The sequence below is a fragment of the Phoca vitulina genome, unplaced genomic scaffold (genome assembly GCF_004348235.1).
Source record: "Phoca vitulina isolate PV1807 unplaced genomic scaffold, GSC_HSeal_1.0 scaffold5, whole genome shotgun sequence".
Taxonomy (NCBI): Eukaryota; Metazoa; Chordata; class Mammalia; order Carnivora; family Phocidae; genus Phoca; species Phoca vitulina.
Genome location: NW_022589708.1, coordinates 45,128,636 through 45,141,135, shown reverse-complemented (window position 1 = coordinate 45,141,135; position 12,500 = coordinate 45,128,636). Strand labels below are relative to the sequence as shown.

General features: G+C 37.0%; 1 protein-coding gene across 1 annotated transcript in view; it reads right to left on the bottom strand.

The window, feature by feature from the left end:
• Positions 1-12,500, bottom strand: part of DIAPH3 (diaphanous related formin 3) — a 484,064-nt gene that overhangs the window by 125,002 nt on the left and 346,562 nt on the right. Inside the window, exons 26-27 of the mRNA XM_032402899.1 lie at positions 6,852-6,947; positions 6,096-6,155 (exon numbers count right to left, since the gene is read on the bottom strand). Coding sequence (XP_032258790.1) covers positions 6,096-6,155; positions 6,852-6,947 — 156 coding nt within the window. The remainder of the gene's footprint in view (positions 1-6,095; positions 6,156-6,851; positions 6,948-12,500) is intronic.

Sequence of the window (12,500 nt, the reverse complement as noted above, 5' to 3'; positions counted from 1 at the left end):
TTCATCGGAAAGAGAACAAAAAATATTCCGAAGAACGTGAGCCAATGACATTTGGCAAAATCATATAATCTTACTTTATTATTCCCTAGGCTCTTTTCTACTTTAAATTAGTATACAGTTCAAAGAAATAAAAATGGTAGTTGTCAACACTCACTTTGATAGATAAGGTTTTCTAGGCAAGGAGTGGTTTGGTGTTGTCCTCACTGTTTTCAAACAAGCCTTAAGGCAGCTAGTGTTCAGTAGACACTATTGAAAACCTTACTAATTTCATAATTCTGCCTCAAGACAAATTCTTGTTGTTTGGGGGAAGGTAGGTCAAGAAATAAAGAGGACCCAAGACTGAGTGGATTAGGGAGGGTGGGGTGGTTATGTGTGAAGTTTTGATAGATCAACAACGGAAGCCTGTCTTGTGTTGCCTCCCTTATTTTGTGAGAAATATGCTAATTCAAAGATATCTAACTAGCTTCACATTTAATTCTGACTTCAAATCTTAGAGTAGCAGAGCAGCTGTGCCTGGCGGCAATACAATCTTATTTCTATAAAAATCTCTCAAAGCTCCATATATAAGTGGAAGAGTAAAAATAGATAATCAAATCCAAATTAAGGCTATTAAGAATTGATTTAGTGTAAAGATAATATAGCAAGATTTTGTTTAGGTTATGGATGTTCACTAAAAATGTGTAATACTTGTTTGCCTAAAATTCTGATTATGTTTTATCTTATTTTGTCACAGTTAAATAGTTTTATCATTAGGGGTTTTAATTGCGTATAGTTTATAGAATTCTTTCTGATTACTCTATATCCATTTAACTGAGAAAAAAAAACCCACTGTAGTATTTAATGAAAAGAGAACCTTCTAATGAAGATGCAATCAAATTGCAGGCAGATGTACCACAAGGTGTGGCTACACCGTTCATATTTGTGAAACCTTTGTTGGGAACACATAAGCGTCTACATAGTGTGCAGAGGAAGAGATGTCCTGGAAGAGCGTAGGAAGTAAGGTATCCTAAAAAGCACTAGTCACTCAGTGGTATACCACCGAGTTGTAGAAACAAAGAAACAAACAAAAGAGAGAAAATGAAGAAACCAAGTCCTTGAAAGTCTCCTTTCCACCTTCTTAATGTTGGCTCGACTATCTTGCATTCTCCCCGATTTCTTCATCTTTCTTCTGCCTCTTGTTCGTTCACTTCGTTACCCACCTGTGTCCATTCCTGAGGTGTAGCCCTTGATTTGCCATCCTCTAGATTTAAAGATTTTCCTTTAGAGAACTCATTAGCTTAAGTAGCATTAGCAATTCTCTGTGGGGGTCTCTTAACCCACAGCTCTAGACCTGGCTTCTTCCCTCAAACTTTAAAAAGCTCTTTTATTCACTCCCCATCCCTTGTGGCCAATCCATGTCGACATCTAGGGTGGCTATGAAGTCCTTTTGATTTCCACTTTCCTACTTTGTCACTTCAGTTCCAGAAAATCTGCTCAGACCTGTCATTTTCCTGCTTAAAAACCTCAACAGTCCAATTTCTTGGTCTGGCATCAGACTCTCCATATGTTTCTTTCCTATGTGGTCCTTTATTTTTAACCAGACCATTTGACTCACTAACACCTAAATATGGTACGATCTTTATAAAAACACATTAATAAATACTTTATCTTGACTTAAAAGGAAATCTTACTATTTTCCACAGACTATAGAAAATCTTCAGATTTGGAATGCACTGTGTTGAGTAAAGACACAAGATAATGCCCTGTACTCATTAGCAGAAGTTTTCCTTTGTTTTATTTACTGTTGTTAAACTCTGCTTGATTAAGCAAGGGAAAGAAATCTAATTAATAAGCAACCTTCCACTTCTAAAGAGTGAATAATCCAATCAAGATTGAACCACATCCTCCCTATTTGATATAACACCTTTTGAAGCACAGACCACTGATGATCAAATAGCTCCTTCCGATGACAGATAACATTTTAGGGAGGAGATGAGAGGGGGTTAACAGTGTTCACAGCTGGAGCTTTAGCAATTAGCATATTAAATCCCACTTATTTGGGTGACATCCAGCGACCTGATTTTGCTCAGTATAGTACATTAATTGTTCCATTCAAACCTAAACATAACCATGTCTGTTCATTCAACACGTTCTTACTAAACACCCATGTGCCGGGCACCAGTGCAGCTAAGTGCTGAGGTTACAGCAGTATATGAATCAGGTATCTTTGATCCCTTTGTCCCCACCTTGATGGGACCCATGACTAGGAGGCAGACACTGAATATTTTATAGGAAATGACTACTGCAAAATGGGAAAGCCACTGGGCTTATTAGGACATACAGTTTTACAGACTGGGGTCCACTGGAGATGCTCTGAGAAAGTGTACACATGCTGTTGCTCTTCCTTGGCTCACCCTTGCCCTTGGCCTTTTGGCCTCACTTCTACTCACTCCTCAAAACTCAGCCTGGATTTCAGGGTCCTTCTAGAAGTCAAGTCTGGATTGTCCTCATAAGGTCTGGATTCGTCTTCCACACCTACAGGTGTTCCCAAAACTTTGTGTGTTGCCTCTATCCTGGCATTAACCAAATGAATGGGAATTGTTACTCATCTGTCCCAACTAGATGAAAACTTAGGGAGTATCTCTATATTTTAAGTGCCTAGCAAGTGCTTCATAAATTTTGCTAAATTAATGAAGGAATAAAGGTTTAGGGAGGAAAAATACTGGGCATTTAATTTCTGCTGAGGCTGTAAAAGGCAAAGCAAAAGATAAAACAACCAATAGTTTTAACCAAAGTATTTTTGGCAGAGGTTTGGAGCACAGCATAAGGGCTGGATTACGGAACATGTATAATTTCTGTGCTTCTGAAGCCCATAGCAGTTAGAAAGCGTGAGGTCATTTTTTGCCAAAATATATACTGGGACATTTTAGCTCCAAGGTCTGAGGATACTCTACCAGGATCTTCTAATTCTGAAATAAAAGATGATCTATGTTTGCAACTACATTTGTATCTGCAGGTATAATCTAAATCTGTACTTATAATCTATACAATCTATACGTTCCATGGTTGGCTAAAATTAATATAGATGTTTTAATACAGAGTTTATTTTTTTTAATTTTTTTTTAAAGATTTTATTTATTTGTCAGAGAGAGCGAGCGAGTGAGCCCAAGGAGGGGGAGAGGCAGGCTGAGGGAGAAGCAGGCTCCCCGCTGAGCAAAGAGCCCAACACGGGACTCATCCCAGGACCCTGGGATCATGACCTGAGCCGAAGGCAGATACTTAACTGACCGAGCCACCCAGGCGTCCCTAATACAGAGTATATTAAAAGAAATAAAAAGTGGTCATAATTCCAGAAGATGACATATTCTTGGAAAAGAGTGCTATCTAGTGGTTAAATCTGGGAACAAGAGATAAGATACACCACAGGCTAGAAAACCTCTGAAAGGATGTATCTCAGTAGGTCACCCTTATGTCAAGAAGAGAAAAAAAAAAGGTACATAGATTGCTCATAGCACAAGGATGTGAAAAGGAATAGATGCTGATTCAAGCTGTGTATTCAGAGTACAACATGGCGGGGAGGTTAAGAACTTGGAATCAGAAGTCAGCTCAAGTTCAAAACTTGGCACAGGACCATAAGCAAACTACCAGACCTGTTTAATCTTTAGTTATTTTCAACAATGAAATGGAGATAAAAATATTGACTATCTGACAGGATTATTGTGAAGATGAAATAGGATGATATGTATAAAAATTCTGCATGGTGCTTGGTATTTAGTAAGCCAAATAACTCAGTAGACATTAGATTATTATTAATACTTAAAATTATTATTTTACTTAGAATATAAGTTTAAAATAATTGTAGAAAATCTTGTAAGTCTTCAAAAAAAAAGGTTAGGAGATAATATGAACCACTATAAGCATATAGAAAATGTCAGACATTAGTTTAAGTACATCAAAGCAGCTTAAAAAGTAAAATAGGTTCAAGTTACATTTCATTCACATAGTTCAGTTGAGTTGTAGGGTTAGCATTTTCAAAACAAAAGGCAATTTTTAGAAATAGCAAGATTACAAAATACTCTGAAATATCATCTTTTCCTAATAATAATCATGATCCTTGTTTCAATGACAATATTTTCCTTAAACAAATTGTGTAACTTTTGAACATCTAATCTAATAAATCTATCTTTATATACAGAGTTCTTAAAGATTAACTGGTCATTTGAATTTTTCCCCACTTGGTTAGAAATATAAAAGGAAAACACAACAGAAATATTGATAGAAAATAAGTGTCAAAAACACTGTAATCCACTACATTTATATTAGAAAAGAATTTGACCTTTGTATCTCTTTTGGCTTGCTGTATAACCTATTAGTTTAATTATCACAATAGCCTTATAACTTCAGATAGTACATGTCAACCTGAGTAAAGAAAGAAATGCAAGGTTCATCTGCTTTTATGCAGTGGACCAAAATACCACAATTTGTAAGTAATCATAGATGAGCTTTTGTAGACTGGACACTTTACTGACATTACAGTCAGAAAAGGACTGGGTTCTCCAAGGCCAGTGCACAAAATTATCTTAAATAATCTTCCTCTACATAATACCTAAATTAAGCATGGCATGGACATATGTATGCCATTATAATCATTTCATGATCACTGTGTTGGCTGTGGGTCTTAAATAACACACAATGGGGGCTGCATTATTTTATATATTTTGTTACTAATAAAAAAATAATTCAAAGTACCCATGTGTAATCAAGAAAAGAAATGTGATGGGAATCAGAACTGCATTATGGTTATATTTGTGTCACTAACTAGCTCTGTACTCTTGGGAGGGTTTGCAGCTTCTCTGAATTCCCATTTATTCATCTACAAAACAAAATAATCTCTAGGTCCAGGATAGCTCCATTCTCTAACCTTTTGCCATTATTTACTATGTCACAATGACTCCAAATCATAAACCCAAAGTTAGGAAGTACTTAATTATCCACAATGAGTATCTGTGACATACTACCATTCCTCTTTTCTGCTGTTAAAGTAGGGAAAGGCTAAACAATAACAAAAACATACTGTTGAGAAGACTAGAAAGATCTATTTAAACATTTTACCTTGAGCAATAAACATCTACCCACCTATGAAGATTAATTACCCACATTCACTTCTTTTTCTTACTCACTTCATAGTTTTTTTTTTTTGGCTACCCTAGAAATTTGACACAAATGTCTGTACTTAGCCACACATTAACACTTCCAGAACTTAACTCCTCCATATCCAAAACTACCCTTGAGTGAAAATCTGTCAAGTATTTTTCCATTTATAAATCTCGCAAACTTTGATGACAATCTCATCCTGAATAAATGACAATGACAATTGATAAATTTACTTATGACTATGTAAGGTAAGCAGAACCCCATTATTCATAACAGTGAGAGAAAGGGAGCCAACGTAAATAGAACTCGGTCAGCATGAATTGGCACCCTGAAGAGAGGAGGGTGCCGTGCGGGCGCTGGTGAGAGATTTCTGGAAGCAATCACTCTCAGATCAACATCAGAAACTCAGTTAACTCACCTTTTTAGTGATCCTAGTATATCCTTCCACGATAAGAGCACATGAAACTCATCTGTATTAATGATTTTGCCAAAATGCTGGTCACAGTATTTCAAACTGCACTGGCAAATATGGTAGAGTAAAATAGCTTAACAGATTCACTATTTCAAGTCATATCTTGATGTAAAGCAAATCCACTATGTGAAACATTACTTTGAGAGCAAACTGTTTTTGAAAGGATACATTGGGCAACACTGATCAAAAATAATTTCGATTATTTCGAAAAATATTATGATTATGATAATTTCGAGATAATTTCAAAAAATAATAATTTTAAAAATTCATCTGAGACCTGAAAGAAGAACCTTAGATACTACCTCAAGGCAATAGTATAAGCATGGAATATTATGAATATACAAGCTCAGGGCAATAGGTACATCCACACATTTCTACTCCTATAGTTATAACTAAACTTGAGAACCCTCACAGCAGCCTATTAAAATAATAGATCAACAGGATAAAAGTAGATAAGAAGAATGTGCAATTTATGAATACGGTTTATTACCATGGTTACAAACTTTCAGAACAGGCCTCTGAGACATGGGACTGAGACTTTGCCGAATATCTGTTAAAAAAAGAGAGAGACACAAAATTAATACAGAGGTCTGTTCACCTCAAGAAGTGTTAACAGTGGGACGCCTGGGTGGCTCAGTCGGTTAAGCGGCTGCCTTCGGCTCAGGTCATGATCCCAGTGTCCTGGGATCGAGTCCCACATCGGGCTCCTTGCTCGGCAGGGACCCTGCTTCTCCCTCTGCCTGCCTCTCCCCCTGCTTGTGTTCTGTCTCTCTCTCTCTCTCTGACAAATAAATAAATAAAATCTTAAAAAAAAAAAAAGTGTTAACAGTATTAAACTGTTTTCAAAGGTTAAATATGTCTCGACCCAAGCAATGCTTCAATACCCTGAAATACTTGAAGCAATGATGTTATGACTTTTACTTCCCATTTAGTTATGCTATTGTAAACTCCACTGGGATAAGGTGCATATGGTTCTTTAGATGAGACTTGTCACAGTAATCAGGATTTTCTAGGTTCAGTGCTTTGGTCTGTTAATGTGCTACTGACATCGGTCAGCTGGAATGCTTCTCTGACATCTGTCATGGCAAGGGAAGGATTAAGCAAACTCAAGAAACTTCTGAAGAGTTGTTGCCCAGAGCACTACATTCTTGACACATGACTTGAAAAGAATTAAAAGGAAAAAAGAAAACGGTTGTTCTTTGTGATAGTTCCCTAGAAAGTAACATGAAACAACTATAATGTTCACCTTTTGGTTTTGGTGTCCTTTTTCTTCGGTCGCGGAAGGCAGCCCCCGACTGCAAAGCCTCCAGCAGACTATCCATCACTCCTGTCTCATCACCCTCTGTGAAGAGAGATGCAGGGAATTCCATCAGCCCTCAGGGTTACCATAGCAATGTCAAAGCATACACAGAAACTGGTGATGGTGATGGTAGGGGGAAGAAAGATCAGATGCCAGGACTAAGCCAGCAATTTCAAAATAAGATAGGACTTTAACTCTCTCATAAATCAAATATCTTTTAATGAAATCGGGCTCATTAGTGCCTGTGTTACTGTCCACTAAAGAGGACCAGCTTCCATTGATTCACTTCACAGGACTGCTTTTATAGTCTGGTGGCCCAATAACTTTAAATAGAATGCGGTTCTAGTCATATCTGTGTCCCAGGTTATCATAAATCACATTTCCCTTGTAGAAATGGGTTATTTTCAAAGCATCAGCTTCTATTCTAAAATCGACCAGGTGTGGGAGAATGTTTTCGTTGCTGTTACTGAGACTCTGCTGCCTAAACTTTTTGCACAAAATTGTGTTTCCAGGTTAACTATTGTGAACATGCTCCCAACAACCGATCTTTCATATCAGAAGATAATCGTCCCCTGATTTTGGTGACACAGAACAATCACTACAAACTTTCATAGAATGTATGAAAAGTTTGTCTTCTGTAATGAAAAAATAAACCAAAAGAGGCTCTCAAGTACCTAAAGTATTTTTCATCCCATTATGATTAAATTGATATTCTGTATATATTTAGTGGAGGCTATGGTAAAGAGCCAATCCTTTCTCCAAAGAACAGATTATCTTGTAATATTCATAGTTATTTTTAGTTGTCAATGCTAAATATTATTCAAAGGGGGGGGAAGCTTCAAACTACTGGCCCAAGCCCAAATTCAAGGAAATACACTTTTTTGTCCCTCAGAAAGAGGTTCTTTGTAGGATTCTCTATGAAATTGTATGGCTGTCATAGTTACATCTAAAGTAATAGAAAACTACTTCCTCTGGATTTTTTATTTCTTTTTATTGAGACGCAATCCCTTGATTGGGAACAGATGACAAATGAATGCAGTAAAGTACAGATAGCAAACTCATTTACAGTTTATAAACAGATATATAAATATAAATATGTATCGGCCTCTTTCCATCTGGTTCTATCTCATATTTTTAGAAAAGTACTAAACTTTGTAGGTGTAATTAAAAAAAAAAAGGTGGGTAACAGGTAGAGTATCTGAAGGTTAATTTACAGATAAATTTAATTCTAAAGTGGCTTGAAGGCTATTTTAATTAAAATACACTAAAAATTTCAGACACCTTAATTAGTGACTAAATATCTTTGAAAATTTACACTCAAACTTAACTTTAAAAAAAAACAAACAAAACTGTGAGTAATGCCAGATATTCAAGGTTGAGGATATATTTCATTAGTAAAAGGCAACATTTTAAAAATCTACAACTTTAAGAAAGCAAGCACGAGATTAATGGCATACACTTTAAGGGAATAAAAACAAAAACAAAACCAAAGAACTACAAAGAAAATTTGGACTTTCATTATTAAGTTTACTGTTGATAGTGGTATTGACATAGTGAATCTGAAACCATTATGTGTGTATTATAAGGTTGAGCAGACGGGTAAACTCGCTATTGGAAAGGAAATACAAATATGAAATAGGAGGAGAGAAAGAACCATAAAGTGTTGGATTTCATTTACAAGGGTTTAAAAAAAAAAAAAAAAAAACCAAAACACTTTTCCTAGCTTTCCAAAATAACCCAGAAGTAATGACTGTGGCAGCAATGAGCACGCCGGTCTCCAGATCTTGGTTTCTAAATACCATTACTAATGTGAACTAGAATACTTAGAGAAATATCTGATTATGGGGCTGAGACCAAGAAAGTGTGAAATAAGCCAGGAATGTATTGATGTACCAGAAGATTAGAAAGTACTCACAGAAGGCAGGGATGTGTCAAAAGGGCAGAGGGGAGCTAGACTGAAGGACAGTCTTGGCCAAATTTAGGGGGATTTGAGCACTAAATGAATAATTATAGGGATGGATTATTACACATTGGGGGTAAAAAACATTTATGCATCCATACTGATACTAAAAAATTAAAAATAAATATGGGGTAAGGGAAAGCTCTTCTATATAGAAGAATGCCAACCAATAGGTGTCAAAGATATGCGGAAATACACAATTTACTATATTACAATTCACATAGTAAGAATTGAGGCAGGAATCATCAATGGGTGCAGAAACTACTGGGTATTAGGCTGTCAGGGAATAGCATTTGGAGAAATCTGGCAGATGTCACCTTACCTAAAGAATCCAATCTGACATCCTATGTCACAGTAATGGTACACAACTGAGAAGCGCCTTCTGAAAGGGTGCACTGAGACAGACCCAACCTGTGTAGTACTTTGCACAAAAATATTTATCCTGAATCTAAATGTGAGGAAACTATAATAGAAATCCAAAGTGAGGAACATCCTGTAAAGTGACTGGCTTGGGTTCTTAAAGACCATCAATTATGAAAGACAAGAGAGAGAGGGAGGAATGAAGGGAAAGAAAGAAAAGATTAGGGAGATTCAAGAGGTAGGACAACCAACTGTAAAACACAAGCTTTGATTAGCTCTTGGACTATATCATATAAATGCTATTGTTGGGATAATTGGGGAAATTTTAAAATGGACTAGGTATTACATAATTATATTATGCCACTGTTAAGTTACCTGAATATGATAATTATGGTATCATTCGGTAGGTTCATTCCATTGTTGTCAGGAGATAGATGCTGACACACTTAGGCTCACTAAACAACTTATGCCCCCATCTCATGTTCTCCGTTTCATGCCCTTGAACATGCTGCTTTCTTTACACAGAACATCCTTCCCTTTTCTTCGCCAAGCTAACTCCTCCTCCAAGACAGAAAGGAGAATCCTTTCCTGAACTATGTGAGCTGAACCGGGTACCCCTCTGTGTCCTAATGGCATGGGGTAGCCACAGCAATAAATCCTTTACAATATAATTTACTTGACAGTTTCTGCCACTAGACTGAGTTCACTGAGGACAGAGATCATGGCTTTCATTTATCCTTAATACCTAGCAAAACGCCAGTATCACACAGGAAGTGTTCATTAATAACTGTTGACTAACTAACCAGTGAGGCACTCACATGGCCAGTAGGAAGAAGTAATCGTGCAGGAGAAGGAAGGCCACAGGCGGGACAGGGGTCAGGGAAGCGGTGGGAGCGCGTTCCCACCACCACTGTAAACAGTGCAGCACTGTTTCTCTCTCTTCCCTTGTCTCACACAACCATTCGGTTGCCAAACCCTGTTCATGCACACTCCCCAGTATCCCAAGAATGGATCAGTTGTTTCCTTTTCTGATTGAACCTGAAGTTCACTGTCGAGAATTGAATTACTTTTCACCTGAAATATCGCATGAGTTGCCAGGGGTCACACTGCGTCTAGTTAATCCCAAATTCAAATTCATCCCATACAGCACTGGTCTGCTCAAAAGCAGAGCCATGATCTTCAGTCTCCCAGTCACAAATTTCCATTATCTCTCACTTCCCGTAACATAAAGTCCCAACTCTCACTTGCCCCGACACTTGATTCCAATTGTGTTTCCAATCTTATCTCTTTTAATTTCAAAACCTGTTCTTCAGCTAAAGGCAACTTTCTTCACACGTCTTTTCTCTTCCATCCTTCCCTCTCCAGCTGGAACCTCTGCGCTCTTGTGTCCCAGAGCTGATGGCTTTTCTTGGCCTTCATTCCCACATGCATAATGGGAAGAACATATTATGGAAGTAAGAAGACACGCGTTCTAGTCTGAGCTCTCAACTAACAACCTATGTGACACCGGACTCGTTACAACATCACTCCTGACAAGTGTAACAGAAAAAATACCTGTTTAGGGTTAATGAGAGGATCAAATGAGAAAATACAAATGAGAGCACTTGGTAAATTGCTGTGATATCAAAATGTAGGGAAATAAATTCATAAATGAACTCCATAGCACACTACAGGCAGTTTATGAAATATTTGATTATTATGTTTCAAGTATTGTTTCAGATACAATATAAATTAAATGACTTCTATAGTGTATTTTATTATGTCTTTGATTATCATTTCTAAGGGAAACTGATGAAGTACCTATCAGAAGTAGGCCCTTTAAATAGTCTCTAAATAATCCAATGTGTAAGGTAAGACATATAATGGAGATGTTATTCCAAATGTTAAAAGTGCACTTAGAATATATTCATTCACCATATGTTTACTGAGGGCTTACTATGTGCCAGGACACTACTAGGCACTAAAAATACCCAGGCCCCAAGAATTAATAAGACATGCTTTCTGATCTTAAGAAGCAGAACAGTGTGATAGGTATGGGAGGGATCCGTATGAAGTACTGGAGATAAAAGATTTCCTGGTGAATTATGATCTGACAAATAAGCAGGATTTAGCCATGGCAAAGACTAGAGAGAGAACAGCATCCCTGGCAGAAGGAATATCAGGTACAAAAGCAAAAGATATGAATAAAAACAAAAGTGAGCTAGAGTCAAGTATTGAAATGATTTATATTTACATGATTCTAATACAAACTTAGTTCATATTTACATCGCTTTCATACATTATTCCTCTACAAAGAGAAATAAAAATTAGCTATTTTTAAATTGTAGACTAGAATTCAGTATCTCTAACTACAAGTCAGTTCATATTCAAAATATTTATAGTCTCTCTCCTGCTGTGAACTCTTTTAAATCAATAGACTAACTGTAATATTCAAAGCTTTGCTATATCTGAATAACACATCACCTTGTTTAATTAGTAAATGGTATTTACAAAAATTGTACAGTGTCAAGGGAAATGGAGGAGAGAGAGCTAAGGAGGAGATACCCCTAAAACAGAATCAATAGGACATGCAGACAAGCAGAGGATGGCCTACTGAGGAGTTAGACAAGTCTGAGGTCTCAGGGGCCTATGACTAAAGGAGTAGAAAATATGAAAATGTTTTAAAATAATATTCAGTTTGTTGGGGAACAAATGTTGAAGATAATGAGCTTCCTTTTGGACATATGAGTACAAGGTGCTAGCAGGGACCTCCTGATAACTTCTGAAAGTAAGCTGGAAATTCTGGCCTCAAGTTCAGACAACAATTTTGGTATTATTTTCAGAAGTCATTTCTGTATTACAAAAGATACTCATTCAGCACTATGGGCCAGACCCTGAGAAAGGTCCTGGAAATACGAAGGCTGACTTTGTCCTTGCCTTATATGGTCCTCTGGAAGCACATATGACTGATTCAGGAGAGGTGCCATCTTGAGAACCAGTAGGAGAAAAAAGATAAGGCAGTGACATGGTAAGGTATTTTCTTTCCTTTGTTCTACTTTCCCAAGTCAAGGCACAACACGGAAAGTAGAGATAACTACAGATACAGATATCCTAAAAGGCTCGAGAACATTAAAAACAAACCAAACAGGTTGCATACAAAGTGGAGAATCAGAATGGAAATGGATTTCTCAAAAGCAACACTGAGCTCCAGAAGACAAGATATGGATTTCAAATTCTGAAGAGAAATGATTTCCGATGAAGTCATGGTTACACTCCCTCTAAGAGGAGGACAGAAA